Source organism: Haemaphysalis longicornis, unplaced genomic scaffold (assembly GCF_048455015.1).
Source record: "Haemaphysalis longicornis isolate Haplotype H1 unplaced genomic scaffold, Haemaphysalis longicornis Haplotype H1 scaffold_6, whole genome shotgun sequence".
Classification (NCBI taxonomy): domain Eukaryota; kingdom Metazoa; phylum Arthropoda; class Arachnida; order Ixodida; family Ixodidae; genus Haemaphysalis; species Haemaphysalis longicornis.
The window spans coordinates 42,744,667-42,765,366 of NW_027526407.1; the positions used below are offsets into that span (position 1 = coordinate 42,744,667).

Genomic DNA, 20,700 nt, shown 5'->3' on the forward strand with positions numbered 1-20,700 from the left:
TAGTGACATTATCTGGTCGATCACCACCGCAGGCCGCGATGGGCCGATTTGTCTCGTATATATATTCTTGCTTCTTTACCATAGGCGAAGGAACGGGAGAACTCGAGCAGACGAGCAAAAGATCGAACCGTAGTCGCAGCGCAAAGACCCAGCGAATTAGCAGTGTTCAAATGGACACTGAAGCTTTCGCATTCACAACTCATTAGAAGCGCATTAGTGGCTCCGGATTTGTTTTTCACCCCGAGCACCGGATGTGTGCAGGCTTCGTGATGGCCGACCACAAGTACGACGTGTGGATGGGAAACGTCCGCGGGAACACATACGGCAAGAGGCATCGGGACCTCAACGTTCGTTCGCGCGAGTTCTGGAACTTCTCGTGAGTTTGTGGCCATCAATACTTGTCCGTTTCACATTTATTGCGTAGGAACCATTATTAGCCCAAATCACGGCACGTTTAGAGAGAAATTTGTGAAATCAGTTTCGTGTACGAGAGAGAGAGAGAGAGAGAGAGAGAGAGAGAGAGAGAGAGAGAGAGAGAGAGAGAGAGAGAGAGAGAGAGAGAGAGAGAGAGAGAGAGAGAGAGAGAGAGAGAGAGATGGGTATTCAATGTGAACTGCTGTGGTCAGCACTGCTAGTGAAGAGGCTTGTGTTGAACATTACGATTAAAGCAGTGAGAGGCCAAACAGCAAAATTTAAAATCAATATGCAAGGAAGTGGTGCAAGCAAAGTTAGAATAGACGGAAATTTTAAAAGAAAATCGTTAAGACAAACTCTGAATCAACGCACAAAATAAACAGTGCAAACAAAGGGAAGAACACAAACCAAGAAAAACACATACATCACAGAGCGAACGGGTGCATATCTTGAGACACTTGCACCGTTTACGACCTGATAATATTTTTTTTAGTTTATAGTCACGTAGGAAGTGGAGCAGAGCTCTAGTATCCAATGATCTAACATCACTGTTGGCTCAGGGCCCAAGAAAATGACAGATTTCGAGCCTGCCTCCGCGTTGTACACGAGACAGGGAGCTAGATGCAGTTTTTTGAACAGCAGCGAATCGAGAGACGCACAGCAAGTGATTTATGGCCTCACGCACGGCGGCAATCGGGCACAGCGCGGACGACTGTAAATTCAGCAAGTTGGTACTGGTTCGTACTATTCAAACAGCGCTCAGTCAAGAGATGTAGAATAAGGGGTACATAGACGCATCCTGTGGGCCTATTTTTTTACGTCTCGAAGGAGATCGTCCACCTATACAAAGAAAGTAGAGCGAGGCTTCCGAAGCCGCACAAGCAGCTAAGCAGACGGCAACAGACGATACTGCGCCGCTTGCAGGCAGGGTGGCTCGCACACCCGGCGCTTCTGCACTAAATGTACCCTGCAGTACCCGACAACACATGTCCATTCTGCCGGGGAGACGGCACTCTCGCGCACATTATTGGGGAGGGCAAAAAACTCAAGACACCCCTTCCCCCTCCCCCAATTCCAACCCGCTCGAGCGATGGGAGACCTTACTGTCCAGCTCTGACCTCGCCATTCAGCAACAGCTGGTGGCTCGAGGAGAAGAATTACTGGACACATGTGGGTCCCGCGAATAGGGAACCACTTCATCTGGTGCCAGCGCGCACCATTCTTTATTTTAAGATCAGTAAAAGTTGTTCACTCACTCACTCTCGTATTACTGCTGTTTGAACAGTACGAGCCCATTTCGTTAAGCCTCATATATAAAGTCTCTCGCAATTCTTATTATTTAACTCGCTTCCGCGAAGGATAATGCCCAGCAGCAGAAACGGGTGGAGTAGTTCTGCGGCAGTGCAACGTTAGGCCTAAGGTCGTCAACCGGTACCTGCAGCTAAACGGGAAATGACTACCCCGTAAATAGCGCCAACTGCCCCGTACGGCACCGTACGAACTGTGCCATAAGAAACCACAACGAAGTCTTCACCACGACAGTAGATCAGAACGCGTCCGTGGATGAATAACAGTCTTCTACGGAGGCAATGAAGTGAGCTGAGGTTGCATGAAAGTTTATTGCAAACAACTGTCACGTGATCATAGTAGTTGACGCGACATTCTCCTTTCTCTTCAACGGCAAATTATAGGCAGGTGAAGCTTCCAGCCTTAAGCTTAATTATTTATTTCTTATTTATTCAATTACCCTCAGTGCCCGAATGCATTAAACAGAGGAGTGGGTGTATATGCATACAAGTAGTAAATACAGCGACAGAAAAATTCAGTAGCCTTCCACTTTGTGAAGAAGGACGAAGAGCGAAGCTGTGGGGCGGAATGTTACAGTTATCTTTGCGGCTAAGTGTCATAATTTTTCCAAATCGTTAACAACAGTTACAGCCGTTTTCTAAGCGTACTCCCTCCATGCATTGATTTCAGAAAGTAATTCTGTAACGTTTAGAAATTCGCTGTGAACTATTCGTCTGCAAAGTATTCGCTGTAAATTCGTCATTTCCGGTGTTTTGTTTTTTTCTTTTCACCCCTTCACCCCCATTTGGTGTAGCAAGTCGGGCGCCAGGCTGGCTGACCTCACTTGCTCATTAAAAATGTTTCTCTCTCTCTCTCTCTCAAGTGACGTCGCATGGATAATCGTTGTGGGTGTCGTTTCCAGCTTAGCTTTCCGACCACCTTCACAGGGTGGATTGGCGCGCATTTTTTAGAACGCAGCTCTTATGCGGCTTCGCAGCTCATATGCGGTTTCGCGGTGTCTCGTCGTGGTCCCTCCATCTAACCGAGCGAACGAGGAGGGTATCGGAAAGAGAGCGAGGAGGAAAGCATGGGAGGACAGTATGGCGAAAGTGTGAGGAAGAAAGCTGGGTGCCTGGGTGCCCCGCGAGACGTGCATCGCTGCGGTGACTCGCGACGAGTGGAGCCAAAGTAGTGCGCGCAGTCGTATGCTTGCCGACGATGCAATGACTAAGGCATGCCGCGAGGTCTCCGCCGATATCATATACGGAAACAAAGCGCTGCTTGAAAGGAGATCTTTCTGTGGCTCTGATGTGGACCGCACCCACCTGCTGACTCCCGCGATATCCCGATTAGCGAAGCAGTAGCGCCGCTCTCCGCTGCATTTGCGGCGGTTGAGGTGAAATATTCCGCACGAGACATTTCCCATGCCATTCATGCTACTCATAGCGTATTCTTTATAATATAATATGTCTGCCTATATGATCACAAAAAAGTGTAGTGTCAGCCAGTCTTTTCTGAAGTATGAGTGCAGCTGCGCTGAAATTTCACATTAGGGAGTATCGTAATCGTCAGCCAGCTTTTTGGGGCCTTATGAAAGTGTGGTCCAATCTATTGATTTGCAGTTTTACGTCTGCACACCCATCTAGCATCCCGCTTTCTTTTCATCCCACCGTGCTCCCTTACGGCCCTGTATTTATTTTTTCCGGTAGACTCCAAGAGGTTCTCCACTGAGGGCTCCTCTCACCGGGCTGGCTTCCCTGACACCAGCACCTTCTTGTTTAATAAAACTGTATTCCTCCCCTGCTCACTGGAAACTTCCTCAACCATCTCGCCTTAATTTCTTATCTTGGTGATCTCTGGGTTGATCTTTTTCCGCATTCGTGTTTGTTTAAATCTCTCGACATTCGTATTTCTCTGAAGCCATCGCGGGTGCCCAGTCCGCGCAACTGCTCCGCTAAGATTTCTGCCATTCATTCGCTGTTACGCAAAAAATTGGTTAGAACGATGCAAATGCTTGCTACAGGTTGCTTTAAATATGCACCCCTTACGCTTTACCATCGCCTTCTGGCAGCATAACATATCTAAACATCGGGTTAGCAGGGTCAATCATATCTTGATGAATGTTATGCTTGTGGACTTGGTGATGTGCTGATCTACAAGTCCAGTTTTGTAAGGGAACGACCCCCTAAACTAACTGCAGCGTAAAACCTCACTGTTTAGCGCAGAGTTCGCTAATGAACTAGATGGTACGTTTAAATATTATTAGTTATATGACAGGGTATTTTAAATGATTCACTGGTATGAATACTAATTCACCAAGGGCGTTGACAGTGCTTCAATTGTGTGTATCCTGATTCACCCACGGCATTGCCAGTGCTTCACTAGTGTGTATACTGACCCACCCAAGGCGTGCTCAGTGGTTCACTGGAGTGTATATTAATTGACCTAGGGCGTTGTGAGTGGTTCACTGGTGTCTATCCTGATTCACCCCGGGCGTAGTCAGGGGTTCACTGGTGCGTGTTCTGTGTTTGAGTCTTTCAGTTTCAGGCTTGAGGCAGGGTTTACCTGGTGACCTGAGCTTGATGCGTTTGCAAAAAAAAAGTGTAAAACTGCCCCGGGAAATCAGTACGTGCAGAAAAGAGAACATTTAGAGTCTCACTGCATCCTGCTCTTGAACACGAAGCAACGCACGCCCTCACCACTAAAGCTTCAGCCTGTTTGGAGGAGTACTCCATTAAATGGTTCGAGTAATTGCAAACAGGTTAAGATTTGGTGAGTAACAAATGTTTCACTCTCATCCAGATTTCATAATACAGGACGCTAGACATTGTAGCACCCCGGCCTGTTTAAAAAATGGCACCATTAACCATTACTTTAAAATGTAGTGCCGGCGAAACCATAAACATAATTTTATTTTCGTGCTGTGTAAATGAAGCTTCCTGTTTTAGAGTGTTTTAGAACGGAATTACCGAATACAATTGCGTTCAAGTTGCATAGCTGCCCTTGCGGGGGGTGGAATGCTGTTTTCGGGGATGCGTGCAGGTTCCACGAATATGCAGTGCTGGACGCTCCTGCGCAAATCGACTACGTGCTAGACGCAACGGACAGGAAAGAACTGTGCTACGTGGGCGTGTCCCAGGGGACGCTGATGTTCTTCACCATGATGGCCGATAGGCCAGAGTACAACGCAAAGGAAAGTATATACAGCCAGATTCGCTGACAGGCCACTTACCGTGCATGTACCGGGCGGTTATTTAAAACAATTTGTGTGAGAAAGAGACAGATGAGCAGTGAGTGCAATTTTTCCCTCTGTGCACTTACTACGAGCTGCATCTATTCTATAACCGTTAACCCCAACAATTAGAATTCTGAGTGAGAAGTACTTGTTATCGGTTTCAGCAGCGAACATAGATCTCTACACAGTCTCAAACAGCGTTTAAAGTATCTATAAACGTAGTCTCAAAGGAGTCCAGTTTGCTGCTTTGAATCAAACACTTATATCTAGCTCTGCCGAAACTCACCTAGTGCAAAAACTTGAGCTTTTGTGGCTGAAGAAACAAGAGCTTTCTAGAAGAAACAAGAAACAAGAAGAAACAAGAAAAAGAAACAATTGTTTCTGATATATTCATTGCCTGTGTTCCCTTTCGTACTCATTTCCTTCCTATTTTTGTATAAGCCCCTCCTGCTCGGGTCAAAGTTTTCACCTGCAGTATCTGTAAATAATAATAATAATAATAATAAAGCTCGGTGTCCTTATGTGCCTTGGTCACCACCCATACATCCAAAAGCAAGGGCACCCATGACAGTGAAAACCACATAATTTGTTACACGAAAATGATATAAAACTGCAGTGGCCTGAGTTAAAACTGCAACACGTCTACGCTATATTTACGTTCGTATACGGGAGAGTAGAAAAGGCACAAGAGTAGACAAGGCTCACGCTCCTACCCCGCTGCCCGCCCTCTTCGTCTTCTTCTCTGGTTGAGCTGCAAGGCGCGTGGCGCTTCCCGCCACAGCTTTCCAACGGAAATTCAACATCGTCCTCTAAAGTTTTCAGTTCGTCGTTTCTGTTGACGTTCAGCTTCGCGTGCCTTCGTTGTATAAGTAGCTTCTTGACGTAGTTTGAATGAGTGAAGGACATAAGGAGCGTTCGTAGCACATGCTCCCGTCTCGGTTTGTAGCGCAGTGGCAAGAGCACCACGTACCTCCCGTTGCGACCGGAGTCGTGGGATCAAAACCGGGCGCCACCTAACTATTTATTTTTATAGTGGACTGCGCTGACGTCAGCCCAAACGCTGATGGGGCTGAAGAGACGCGCATGCGCAGTAGAGTGCGGACGGCGGACAACGACAACGAGGGAGGGGGGACACAGCCCCGAGCATGAGATGCTTCGCATCTAATAAAGTTTACCCCTTCTTCTCATGCTGGCTTGCTGCAAGCGATCTTCAGGCAGGGTTTGCATAATTGTCGCTTCAGCTAAATATGTACACGGAAATGCGCATGAGTTTACTGCAAATCGGGTTACTTTTCTCGCAGGTGAAGGTGTTCGCTGGCTTGGCACCTTTCAACAAGCTGGCCCATTTGGACATGGCTATGGTGAACCAATTCGCCCCTTACGCGGATAAGCTTGTGGTGCGTACAAGATCTACAGTGGCGTTAGTATGAGAATAGGAAGCAAGCATGGCGTAGAAACCGAAAGTGTAGGAATGTAAAAGAATGTTCTGACAAACACATGCACTGCTGAAAGGAAATCTTTGCATTAGTGGTACCGTTCAAGAGCCTGATATGTGCAAAAACACAATTATGATATAAACAGAATCGCCAGTGTCCCTTTTTTAAACACGCAAATCTTGGCTTTTAAGGAATACCGCAGGGTAGACCTAGCGGCGAAGTACAGGATCGTTGAAGTGCGTATTGTATTACGCACGCTATCAAAGCGGCCATGTAAAACAAAAGAAAAGTTGGGTTCATTAAAAAAGACTGCTTTGTCCCGATAACGATGACACAATTTCTTGTCGCGAACTTATCATTGAAATAGAAAACGTATGAAGCACTGGCTACTGCGCAGCCGCCGGCGAATTTTAATGACGTCACAGAATTTTGTTTGTTCGATTGGCGGGCGCAGTCCTTAGCCACCGTGAATAAACATAATTGTGCGATTGTAGTGCGCCCACGACAGTTACGTTTGATCGTATGCGTTGAATTCTATTATATAGATAACACACTTACAACCATGTTTTAGTGCCGGCAAATAAAATGATTTGATTATGGGGTTTGGCGCGCCGACGCTACCCGTCAGCTATGAGGCGCGCTGCATGCAGGGCTGCGGATTAATATCGGCCACCTGGCGATCTTTAATTAACGTGAGCCGGTATCTAAACACACGGGCGTTGTGGCTTTTCGCCTCCGTCAGAAGACCAGCCACCGCGTCCGGGATCAAACCCGCCTACTTGAGCTCCGCAGCACATCGCCTTATAGCCACTAAGCCACCGCGGCGGGTCGCCGTCCAATAAAACTTCAATTCTTCCTTTATTACGTCACTGTCGCATGAAATTGAAAAAGAATTCCAGTGTTTCTCGCGTTTTGTTTTTAAGTTAAAGAACTATTTTCGTAGATGGAATAGGGCAAGTTTCCAAAGGCTATTTTTTTTTTCAAATTGAACCAACTTGTATTTTATCTTCATGGCTCCTTTTAAACATACAAAGGACCGAGCCTGTAGCGTAAAAGTGAAGGTGCTGACCCCGTTCACCACGTTTTTCTGTTTCATGTGCTCAACGTATTTGATTATGGAGTGTGAAGTAGCCAGAACCTATACGTTACGTCGGGGCTGGGCTCTCAATAACACGTTTTCTTCGGGATGGTCGACCACGCAGAGCAAGTCTTACGAGCGTTTTCTGTTCGAGATGTTTCCGCGTGGGGCTTTCTACATGCCCTGGGTGCGGAAATTTTGCGGCCTGCCGACACGCTCGGTGTGCTCCTGGGTGTTGGATGAGGTTGCCAGCCTTGGAACGAAGTACACGAACGAGGTGAGTCTATTTTGCACCGCCCTTAAAGGGGCCACGCCGACAAAACACTTTGGTTTTTGCGAAATATTGCCTCATTAGAATCATATCGACACCACTTTTAACGTAAACTTCGCTCGAATAAGCTACATAATTAGGAAAAAAGGGAATGGCCATGAGACCCACCATCTCATTTGCCGCAACAGAACCTATGATGTCATGTGTGACAGCTCTGTGATTGGCTGAGGCCGGCAAAAGCAAACGCAAATTAGCAGGGATTATAAGCTTTCCGAACGAGCTATTTTCGCTTAAATGCAGGGACCATTCTTTTTATAGCAGGAAGAATTGTGGGGTGAACAATTAAAGTTACGAAAGAACACGTAAATACCGAAACCTTTAGTGCGGCACCTTGCCGGCCGACACAACCGCCGGACGCGCTGGACTTGTCTGAAACAACACTGATAAACTGACACAAGCGGCACGGTCGCTTACGTGACCACGTGTTTGAAGTCATAGGTTAAATTTTAGGAAACGGTTAGTATGAACTGTAACAAAAATATGGCAGGTGCAGAAGTCCGACAAGAAGCAAAGTGCGAACACTGCACATCAGCACTATTGCAGTACCATCTATGTCATCTATGAACGTGGGCGTGTTGTTCTACAACACAAAGACAAAATAGAAGCACATATGACAGAGTACTTCAACAACCTTCAAAAACAGGTGCAGACAGAGGAGCGCCCAAAAGCGGATGGGTCTCACACAATGGAAAACAAACCAGAAGAGTCTCTGCTCCAAGAAATCTCGCCTGCAGAGCTGAAGAGCCATATCAGCTACCTAAAAAATCAGAAAGCGGCCGGCCTGGACGAAATTCCCAACGAATTCATAAAAGCAATGCAATCAAAAGCACGCGAAGCACTCCTTCACTACTTAAACAAAACTCTGGAAACCCTGCAGGTGCCACAAAAATGGAAGAAGGCATGGATAAAACTTCTGCACAAGGGCGAAGGAAAGCCCATTGATGAACTTGAGTCGTACCTACCGATAGCTGTTCTCAGCACAGTGCTAAAGCTCTTATGCACCGTAATCAATCGCAGAATTCAAAAATATTGCGAGGACAACAAATTATTAGATGCCCAAATTGGTTTTCGGCTGAATTCGCCACAATGTGCACTCCTGTTCCGACCTTATTTGCAGTCGAGGTATCCTGTGTACTACCGTTTTATGCCAGGAGGGACATCCTCAAAGAACATGGTCCATTACGCCCAGGTACGTTTTCCATATGATGGCCGTGATTCCGAAACTACGAAACCGCCAGATAGCGTGAATTGTGCCCCGCAAAAAGGACGAGGATAAGAAGGCCGCGCGAAATTGCTTTACTTGCTGTAATGTCATTTTAATTAATGCCAACACGAAGCGGCACTGCGTGATTTTCTCGTCCCTTCCGATACGCCTTTCATTTCTGCTTTGTTTTTGTGGCTTTTTTTAAAGTTACTATCGAAAAGCGGACATTGCTGCAACTGAAGGAAAACCGGCCAACAGCCGCTAAATGGCCGTAGTGACGTGATTTGAGCCGTCGAAGAGCATCAGAACCGGGAAAGAAAGAACAATCTTTTGAGCGAGTTTAAAAGTTATCTGATGGGCTCAGAGCAGTAATTTTTGGCTGAGGTACTTTGCGACGCCCTAATCTGAGAATTGGGTGTGTTGGGTTCAAGATTTAATATTTCAAAAAAAGTTGAAAAAAGTGTTGCAGCGTCCCTTTAACGCGGGCATGCTTTCTTGGATGTAAGCGGAAACTGTTGCTTGAGGACAGCATCCTCCGGATGGTCTGTTCGGCGATTTGAGGCTCGAGTGAAAATGCACTACGTAAAACGACGACCTTGGGCCCAAGGGACGCTTCCCCACGCGCGATAGGTCTGGGTAAGTTTTTAATTACGACATAATCACTCCCTAGGCAGTAAGTCGTTTTCTCGAAACAGAAATTTCAACCAGGCGGAAAACATTTACCTCGATGCTTTGCAAACATGTAGGGCCGCTACAAGTGCTCCTGTAGAAGCTATTCTGAGCGTACTTGAGCGTGTTCAGTAAATAAAAAAACGTGGTTGGTCCTTCTTCCATAGGAACCGGTAAAACACGAAAGTGAAATGCGCCATCACAGGAGCTGTTACATTTTTATTGTGCATCGATATGAACATGCACATCGCTTTTTATATTTCGTCGGTATGGCACCGTTAGACGCATCACCGTTAGACACTGGATTGCAGGCGCCGGAACATTGCGCTCGCAAACCGTCGTTGAGAACGAAACAAAACGGGTTTTCAGCGAATCGTTTTGGTGAACGCACGGTCCGCTGCAGCGAACGGAGCAGCGGACCGTGCCAGGGGCGCGACATTCGCAATTAGGCGTCGATCTTACTCGGTGGTCGTTGCCTTACAGGCTTCTCCGCAGGTTACGCTGCGCCAACGAGTTTCATACTAATATACACCAGATGGAAATCTGGCGCCACTGCCTACGGGAGCCGCGCTTCGGCGAGCGTAACGTCATGTACCGGGCAGGCACGTTCCACTTGTCCTTGGCATGGCTCATTAACAGGCTGAAAAGTTGGCTCTGGCTGCAAAAAGCAACAATATTATTGTATAAAGTTCATTAAATCGGTGTTGTTTTTACCAAAGCAAACCCTCAGAAAGATTATTTGGTCAATAATTATGTAGAAGCTTCATTCACGATGAACAAAAAAATGTTACCGGTATTTGCTGATTTTTGCTTCGAGACAAAAAAGAAGCCAAACAGGCTAGGAACGTCGCTAGCGGCAATGGCGCCGCCCACGGCAGCCCGCGACTGCAGGGACAGTTTTCCTTCTAGTATATATTAGTATGAAACTCTATGCACTGCACGTCCCCCGTCCTCGTAGGTGCTGGCATCGAAGCGCACCTGTCGGCGCTCATTAGCGTCATGATGCACTACTTCTCTTCGGCTCTCCTAGACGGCAGCACCATTAAGGGAAGGATATAAACCCCGTTTTAAGTGCGAATGCACTTCTTAAGCGACCTTGAATCACGCGTCCACCGCCGTCCGTCCGTCCGCAGCCTAGCAACGGAGCTAGCTAGCGTGCCTAGCAACGGCGCCGGATTTCCGACGCGTGAGGGCGCTCGCGTAGCGCCTCCTCTCCCCCCTCGCCTACTCTCCAGCTCGCAACACCCTCTCTCGGCGCGCCAGCCAGGCCACTACACTATATAAAAAAATAACAGCATCCGGCGCCCGGTTTCCATCCGAGGACGTTGCGGCCGCAGCGCGACGCTCTACCGACTAAGCCACGGAAGCCACGCTGATTTCAGAGTTAGGAACGCTCCTTATATCTTTAACGCATTCAAACTACGTCGTCAGCGGCGTTGCGTTGGCGACTCAGCGGCGTTATAGCGGCTTGATAACTGCGTGGTGTACACGTGATACTACAAACCCGATGGAAGAGATGGAAGAGAAGGCGGCGAGGCGGTGGGCTGCGGGTGCCGAGCGCAAGCGCCGCAAGCGGGCCGACAACCGTGCATTCGCACTTTCACATTCTCCCCCTCGGGGAAATGCGGGGGACTTTTTTAATCCTGCTTACACGTTTGTTTCCAAGCGCAGTCGGGAGCGCGTTTTGTACCTCCCGTTGCGGCGGAAGAGTTCGTGGTTCAAAGCCCCGCGCAGGCGCATGGAAAGAATTTTTCCACGGAGGAAGAAAAATGTTAGGAGGGAGCATGCCGTCAGGCGGCACAGCTTTGGCAAGCCAACCTCCTCTGACGCCGCATTCTCTCCTCGGGCTCCTTCCGCGCAATGCATTATGGAAGATGCACCACTCTCAGGCCCGCGGTAACATTTAGTGGCTCCGGCTGGCTGCCGGTGGGGGAGGAGGCGAGTGGCGTTGCCGAAGGCGCCGTACGCGATTTTTCGCCAGCGTTGCGCTCCCACCCTCGTATCCCTCGTATCGTGGAAGTAATGTCGCTGTTCAAAGCGACACGATACGTAGATCCCATGCTCACGGAGCCCCTTCACGAGCTGCGAGCCGAATTTGACGCTTACCGCTGGAACCACGACCGGCTTTGCTCGAACGCGCCGCTGTAAACATTCACAAGCACGGAGCGGCCTACGGGTGCGTGGTGTGTGCCAGGTGTGCTTTGACGATTGCGTTTCCAATTTTGCCGGGAGTTGTCGCGCCACCTTCCCTTTACATCATAGCGCCGTAACGAGTGTCCCATCAGCTGAGAGGTTGTGCGAGAAGCTTTGGTTTCGCTCGCGTGCGCATTTGCATACATTCGCCTTATCGGTGCTCCGGCATGGTGGCACGTTGTACATGCCACAATTGTCGTGACGATGTCTGTTTTGCGTTGCTGTCTCCTTCAGTGCATTAGGAAAGAAAAGGTGCAGAACCACTGACGTTGGGTGCGGGCGCGGGAAGAACAAATCATTTTCCGCCTCGCGTCGCAGGCAGAACGCGGGCTGGTTGTCCGAGTACTGCTCAATCCGTGGGATAGGTATATGGGTAACGAACGCTAAATTGCGCCTGGGAGGTGAAAATATAAAATTACCAGAATCAAGGAAGTGAGGTGTGTTTGTGAAATAAAATGTGAGGCACGGATGTCGTACTCTGACATCTCTGCTTTTGCACTGCGGCGGAACACGACACTTCGACTGCGGTGCACTTCGACGGACCCCAGAGCTCAATAAATAAAGATGTTTTCTGTCTCTCCCGTCCGAACACTTTGCCTGCACGATCAGCCCGCTGCGCGTTTAGGGTTGCAGGCAGTGCTGCGCGCAACGCCCGGACGGGGACTCGCCGAAACCCGAATACCCGAAAGGTCCGGCAACCGAACGGAACGACGCACCATAGCGCGGGCCATGGCGCGGGCCATGGCGCGGGCAGGCGGGCGGCCGCATGAGGCGCAAAGAACTACCGCTTGCCTGTCACGTGAGGTGGGGCATCTCCCATCAGTTTTTCCTTTTTATTTTTTATGACTAGGCTTCACGATAGTCACGTGATGCTCCCTCCTAAACTTTTCTTTCCTCCATGAATTTTCCCTTGCGATGCCATTTCCGTGACGGATATGACGTCAGTGAGATCTTGGTGGACCCCGGCATAAAACACTTTCGGGTTAAAACTGCTACTCCGGGATTTGGTTCGCATATCAGTTTTTTCAAATGTATTTGGTGTTTTGTGTGGCGAATAAGCGGAGCGATTATCCGAGCCGCTTTCTAACGCAACCTGAAATTTTAACAGCGGGTCATTCCTTCAATATATCACTTCTGTATGTAGCACTCTAAACCTGTCAAAACAGCAAAAGGTAAATGCGGTGTTTCGAAGACCTGGGTATTGTGTAATTTACCCCTGCTGCACTGGTGTGCGAATGTCGTTCGAACCGAGTGTCATTTGGCTCAAATGCGAAGTTGTGCTGCTCCAATGGGTTTTTAAATGACATTCAGCTGAAATGACATTTCGTTGGAATGATCCTCTTGAGAGACATTTGGGGCCCGCGAATGCTATTATTTCTTACCATCTCGCACACAGTGTTCCAAGTCAGCATTCACAAATATATTAGCTCCGTATAATAAGGATGACCTCGCCAAACTGCCGTTGCATCTGTCTTAGGTAGTGACGTGAGAAGCAGGCGTTTCTTTTCAATGCCGACAATACGCTTTTTCCACATTTCTTTGCACAAAAATGTATTTTCAGAGGGACACTGTATTTCTCTTGCCGCAGAACAACTTTTTACACTGTTTTTTTTTTCGTTCTCGATGCAGCTAGCGGCAAGTGGGAAGCCGCAGAAGTTTGACTACGGCTTCGAGAAGAACCTGCTTGTTTATGGCCAGGTAACAAATTTGGAAAGTTCCTTGAATGCAGACGTTTTGCAAAAATTACTTTCAAACGTTTGACGTACAAATAAACAAACAGGAATGCACTTACGAAGGAATGACAAAACCTAGAAGGTATGGAAACGGGTGCAGATATACATCAATAGAGAGTTTTCGCAGTCCGTCCGTTCCGTTCGTTACGTTGTTACCGGGTTGACCGGGACCGGTCTGCGCCTGCGCGCGCGGAAGGGCGAGGAAGAAGGGCGAGGAGGCGCGGACATGGCGAAGGCAGGCCCGCGGACTAATCCTTCTACCCTGACGAATGCCCAAATGCCCAGACGGGTCCCGGTCAACACGCTAGCTACGTACGCGACGGAACGGACGGACTGCTAAAACTCTCTATTGTAGGGTTACGTTTTGTACGGGCACGTCTAGGGCAACTCATGTGGCCGACACTAGCAGCCTTTTAACACCGAAGCTTTGTATACCTCACTTGCGCCGTAGATCGAAACACCAAAACACACTGCAGGAAAGCCAACTTTATACAAACAGTTTTCACAAAGGGCAAATGGTGATGACGAATAAGATGAAACCCGAAGCACCCCAACAACAAAAATGCTTCCCGTAGTCGGAATGGAACCTGAGTCTCTCGCGTTGTGAAGGCGACGTGTATATCACTGCGGCGTTCCGACACAATCGAAGCAGCTTGGATTTTAGCCTTTGACTTTGGCTCAGATTGCATGGGAGAAAGCTTCGTGTTTTAACCGTCTTCCATCTTTCTCTTATTAAAGAGGCTTCTTGATGAAGAAAGACAAGGACGCCGACCACCAGTTAGTTGAGTTTAAAGGAACGTCATTCTACGTTCCTACGAAGGTCTACGTCATTCCTTGTGCAGATTGCCAGTGCGTGTATATTGGTGAGTCCGGAAACTGGGCAAAGCGCCTACAGCAACATCGCGACGATGTAAACAAGAGCCACGTGTCGACAAGTAGCCTTGCCGAGCACTGCGATACCACATTGAACTCAATCAACTGGTCTGCTGCACGCGTCCTCGCAAAAGAAAGGAGTGCTACCTCACGCCTGTTACTGGAATCACTTCACATACAGACGACGGAACACACGCTGAATCGCAACTCCGGAAACCTGCCGCCAGACTACGCAAGTTGCCTGCGAAGCTTTGTGAAACGTGTGTAAGGCGATTATTTCCCTTCAAGATTTTATTGTGACCAAGGCTTCCGTGTGGGAGCCAAAACGTTAATTTCCTTTGAACTCAACTAACTTGTAGTCGGCGTCCTTGTCTTTCTTCATCAAAAATGCATTCCGACCAGACAGGCTTCCGTCACGTCCTTGACTTAAAGGGGCTTCCATGTTTTGTGATAGGCTGGGTGGATTCACCGTTGAGCTTTATATGCTCTTTGAATGAGCAGATTTGGCTTGTATTGGGCTGGTTCCCGTGGTTTGCTACAGAACGAAAAACAGCGACTAGAGTATATAAGCGATTACGTCCAGGAAATACACAAAAATTCTTGGAAGTTTTCTAACTGCCCCAGAATTGAACGAGGTTGTCTAAGATTGAGTTCCTTCAACGTTTTCCCCCGGCCTCTTTTACACAATCCACACTAACACACATTCACGCAAAATTGCAATCAAGCGCAATCACAATAGAAACAGAGGGCACAGAACAGTTATGTGCTGTGCCTACAGATTTATAAAGACACTGACAATGGTGAGCTAAACCTTTCGGTAAAATGTGAAAAGAATACTTGAGCGAGAGGTTTGTGTAGGATAAAGGTTTCCAAAGCACTGAATCTGGAAAAACTCTTCCTACTTGTCAACGTTGCTCAAAAAAATATGTCATGCATGTTTGATGCAAGACATCCATATATCAATGCTATTTCCAGTTCATGATTGGAGCTGCGCACAAAAAACGGGACAAGAGAAGAGAACACACAAAACGCAGGTGTGTGTTTTCTTCTCCGGTACCATTTTTTTTCCCCTCTTCTGTGGTCCCGTTGTGTTCTCTTCTATAGACTTTCCACGAGTCGCACGGACTGTCCCCTGTACACACGCTACCTTCTTTTTTAATTCTTTTATTTCCTTCTTTCTTCTCTTCCATCCGCTTATTTCCTATAGCAACTTTATTCCCTCCTCTTCACCCCGCAGAGTAACATGTAGGCCCTAATATGCCGCGGCAGACCTCTCTGCTTTCCTCTAATAAAGATCTCTCTCTCTCTCTCTCTCTCTCTCTCTCTCTCTCTCTCTATCTCTCTCTCTCTCTCTCTCTCTCTCTCTCTCTCTCTCTCTCTCTCTCTCTCTCCCTGCTGCCGTTTTTCGTGCCCAGTTCATGCACCATTTTCAACTAGGCCGGCTATCCACTCTGCTATTTCCAGTGTTCTTTTCATCAAGTACACGGCTGTTTGATTTCCGCAATAGCAATTAAAAAGACGTAGAAAAAAAATATGCTGAAAAGTACAAAGATGAACAGCAGCGAAAGGTTGATTGCTTGCGCGCCTCATCGCCGCCGCAACGCAGGCGATGAGGCGCGCTGCAGTGGAGAGCTCCGGATTAATTTTGACCACCTGGGGATCTTTAACATGCGCCGAAATCTCGTACAGACGGGCGTTTTTGCTTTTCGCCTCCTTCAGAAAAGCGGCCACCGCTGCCGGGAATCGAACCCGCGACCTCGTGCTCAGCAGCGCAATGTCTTAGCCACTGAGCCACCGCGGCGGGTAGCGAAAGGTTGTAATAGATGGCGCTCGAGAGCTGGCACGCGCGAAAACTGAATTGACTTTAGCTAATTTCCTTCGTGCTCATCATGCGAGGAGCGAAACTGGAGGGCAAGAGAGTGAGAGGTTGGCGAGAAAGAGACGAGACGTATTTACGCGGCAGCAGGGGCGGCAGAAGAGCGTCATCTTTCGATGACTTTTGCAGTGGAGTGTGCAGATGCATGGCGATGTTTTTCTTCGCGTTTTGCTTCTTCTTCCGCCTGGAACAGACGAGCGTTCGAGCTGTGTTCTGTGATTTTTTTTTATCTGGGACGTGCTGGAGACTTTCTGTGCCAGTCTTAACGTTTTTTTTTTCTCTCTCACTTCTTACCTTACAAAGCTCCCCAACGTGTATTGTTAACTACAATAACGGCGGGGAGTACTAGATAGGTGCTTATATTTTGCCTCAAATGTGCCTGGGCTTTAATTCGCGCTGAATAATGGAGACCTGTAGGACTGTATAGCCCCAGCAGTTTAAGTAGTTTGGCACGTTTGTGCTTACATATACTCCTTTTTTGTAGAATTGAATCAACTGTTGGCCGGAAGCATTTGTCCAGTGACAGACAGACAAAGGAAGATTTTCGCGCTTAAGTAACCAGAAAAAGACTAAAAACGACGCTCTACCGCTGCAGAGCGTACTCTTGAGCATCCCCCAACATCTTTCGTAATTTTTTTTCTTATTTCTTTTTCGTGCGGCCGAACACGCCAAGGCCAACGACTCGGCTAACCTCACCGATGCTTTTGAAGGACCTTCCTCCCATTCTCTATTCTAGAAAGATGTTTTGGGAGCGATGCAGGCGCACTGTGCAAGGGTCAGTACGCGTTGTTGTGACGAAAAATCACTACTAAAAAAATGTCGTGCCATTACCCCTTGTACCCGCCGGTATAGCTCATTGGCTAAGGGGTTGTGCTGCTGAGCACGAGGTCGCGGGTTCGATTCACGGCAGCGGCGGCCGCTTTCCTGAGGGAGGCGAAAAGCAAAAACACCCGTGTGTACGAGATTTCGGCGCACGTTAAAGGTCCCCAGGTGGTGAAAATTAATCCGGAGCCCCCCACTACGGCGCTCCTCATCGCCTGCGTTGCGTCGGGGCGTTAAACCCTACAATCAATCAATCCCATTGTGACTGTATGTAGAATTTCTCCAAACCCGATATTCATAAAATGGTCAGCACACCTAATTTGCAATGTCAAGTCGCCGAGGAACGTAAACTCGAGGTATCTGGTTCATTAAGTGTTACAAACGCGAGGCAAGATATTGAATGGAAGGCCATCTAAATCATCTCATAGAGCTCAGGAAATGCTAGAAATCGCTTGTCAAGCAACGTCGACACTGCGGTGCCAGAAAAAAAGTTTTTTTTATCGACACCATTTAAAACTTCGGTATCTAAACATTGTATAGATATTGTATGTTTCGTCGGCTTTCAAGTGATCCGTAATGCACACTTGGGCCCATAAGGGACGTAAATAAGTAAGTAAGTAAGTAAATAAATAAATAAATAAATAAATAAATAAATAAATAAATCCCAGGAAATCGACAGTGGTGACGCATGCTGCACTGCGCTGCACGTGTAGAGGGGAAGTCGCCCTTCGGGTTGAAATTCGCATAATGCTCGCACTGCTACTTTTCAGCTATAGGTGGGGGTTATATGTGCAAAAAAAATAATTAAACGCAGTGCCACCCATTGGGAAATCGCGGAAAGAGCGGAGCAGTAGTTCTCCTGTTTCGGCTAGAACGTCAACGAGATCTCACTAGGGAACGGCAGCGCCGTCACTGCGCAAATTCTAGGGTCATCGCAAAGGGTACGGCAGCTAAAGGTCAGTGGCGGAAGGCTCCCTTTCCTAGCGTGAAGGAGAGGAATTCGCCCCTGCGAGCACACTGCGCCCTCTGTCGGTGGGTCTTGGAACGAATTAAGGAAGGAAAGTTGGGCTTGTTGGTTAGACGATACGGGGTACATTTTACCAGGGCAAAAGACGGACTACAAGAGTAAAAAATGACATAACGAACGTTCGTCCTGTGATTTTCTCACTCTTGTGGTCCGTCTTTTGCGCCAGTAAAATGTACCCAGTATCTTGGAACGAATTTCTGCGATGCCGTCGGCGCGTTTGGGAACCAGCTCCTATTTCTGCGCCCGTACCATGGCGTCGGAACAGGGAAAGCAGGGGGAGCGACGGCGCCCCTACTGTACAAATGGGGGAGCATGGCTCCCCCCAGTCAAAGAGCACCCATAGACTTCCGCTGAGCCTCAGACGGTTCTGGGAAAGTTGGTTTATTCCCAGAAGGTTTTAACGATCAGACGAAATTCGCTTCAAATCGCGGCCGTCCCGCCGTCCACCACAGGCGCTTACCCCTCGGTAGCCACGCGCCTACCGCGGGTACCCGGACAACATTTTGGAGGCGGTCCCCCAGGCCGAGCGAATCACTGAACGGACGGCCATGATAACGTGGGGCCCGGCGAAGGGAGTAGACTTAAGTTCCCTAGGCTCAACCTGAAGTAAAACCGAGCGACACCCTTACGTCGGAGCTGTGAGCCGGCAGTTTGTCGAGGACGGTGCGCAACGAGCGGTTCCGACACGTTCGAGTCGAAAGGTGTATCGAAAGATGATCTGGCATTTTGCGCTAGCTCTTGTAAGTTCTCTGTTACTGTTGTCATATGCTTCGAGAGCGTGCAGTGCTTTTTTGTACCGCTACACATAAAATATATTGAACTGTGTGTGCTACCGTCGCCTTGTAGAGGGTGCACAAGCCATCAAAACGCTAAAGCGATTTTTGACTGCTCTCCAGCATCAGGGATGTTGGATAAAATTTTGATTGGATTTTGTATGGTATATTTAGTTAGTCTTGTCATCTGGAATACTGCGCATGTGTGAGTCCTCAAGGGAAATTGTAGATAATGATGATGATGATGATGACGTCTATGGTAGGATTTTTTCGCTCCCCCAGTCAAAACATAGTTCCGACGCCTCTGGCCCGTACTACGAACATAACCGGAGGAAGAACGGCGCTTCCTACAACGTCACAAGCACTTGGCCTAGGTTAAGCTAGAGCTAGCTATCTGTCGTGGGAAAAAAGAAACTGCACGGCCACCGCGATCGGCCTAACATTGCGCAGCCCCGGAATGATTTGTGGCCGTAATCATTTCGTTCATAGCGTGCCCCGACCCTCTCTTTCGCCATCGCATCTACGAGGCTTTGCAGTCTGCTTTACTTTTCATTGTGACGTCATCTGGTCACTGGTCCGTCGTTTCGCCTCCTATATATGTTCTTGCCTCCTGAGTGCAGTTAACACGTATGTAGGCATGTATTTATTGCTCATTAGAAAGAGAGAAAGGTCCGCCAGCAGGCATAAATTGTCTCTCCCAGGGCCTGACAATTATGTTTCAGAGGAGCCTCTACTGCGCCACTCGTGCCCTTATATCGTCAATGTGGCGCGAAATTTGAGTTTTTCAATATTTATTGTATTTTTATTCATCTTAAAAACGTCTGTAGTGCGTGAAATAAAGTAGAGGGAGTCACATACGGCTAGTTCGACCAAATTAGGCAACTTTGTATTTTTTCTTCGTGGGCCTTCGAAAGGTGCACATTTTGCACAGGTGATCAATTTAAGAGCACGTATTGTATCTAACTTTCGGGCCCCCCACTACACCACACCGTGGAGGCTTGGTTACGGCATATAAAATCTAAATTTTATGTCCAGTCACACTAAAAGCAAACCTTATTCCCGACATTTCCTGTGATTTGGTGGTCACCCTGGCACAACACCTGCCGAACGCTGTTTGTCGGTGCCGAAAAACCGAAATCGCGGAGCCACACAAAAGGACCGCAAAATTATACGCAGTAGTGGAATTTCCCAGTAAAATCTCATAATTTATCTGCACATCGCTTTGGGTTTTACAAGACGCTCACAGGTGGCAGCAAATGTTCCGTCAAAATACAATGCTGGAGGGTAATTTTGTCAGTTTAATTGCAAATAAATCTATCAAGAATAATGACAGGAATGAAACGGATTAATGGGGGACGTGTTGCATATTTATTGCAGCCAGAGCCAACCGAGTACAACGTGAGGAACGTGCGCACAGACGTGGGAATCTTCTGGAGCAGCGGAGACCATATCATCACCCCCGACAACGTTCGAGAACTGATACGTGACCTGGGTTGCGCCGTCAAAAAAGACCACTTCATCGACGATGACGGATACAGCCACGCGAGCTTTCTAATTGGCATTGACAACTTGGACATGTTATTCAGGGACTTGTTGACGTTTCTGAACAGATATGCCACGAATACATAGAGCGTACCTGAATTACGGTTATCTGTTTTGCGGTTATCTTGCGAATATGCGGTTTTACGGTTATCTGCCACGATTTGCTTGCGCCCTCAAAACATGGTACATAGTCGGCCCGCTCATGGA

At 48.0% G+C, this 20,700-nt stretch overlaps 1 protein-coding gene across 1 annotated transcript in view; it reads left to right on the forward strand.

Annotated features, from left to right (window-relative positions):
- The window catches only part of LOC144141514 (lipase member M-like), a 31,717-nt gene extending 11,017 nt beyond the window's left edge, over positions 1-20,700 (forward strand). Inside the window, exons 3-9 of the mRNA XM_077673062.1 lie at positions 262-376; positions 4,744-4,892; positions 6,236-6,333; positions 7,575-7,727; positions 8,899-8,970; positions 13,477-13,545; positions 20,329-20,700. Of these exons, the coding sequence (XP_077529188.1) occupies positions 262-376; positions 4,744-4,892; positions 6,236-6,333; positions 7,575-7,727; positions 8,899-8,970; positions 13,477-13,545; positions 20,329-20,580 (908 nt within the window). The 3' untranslated portion in view covers positions 20,581-20,700. The remainder of the gene's footprint in view (positions 1-261; positions 377-4,743; positions 4,893-6,235; positions 6,334-7,574; positions 7,728-8,898; positions 8,971-13,476; positions 13,546-20,328) is intronic.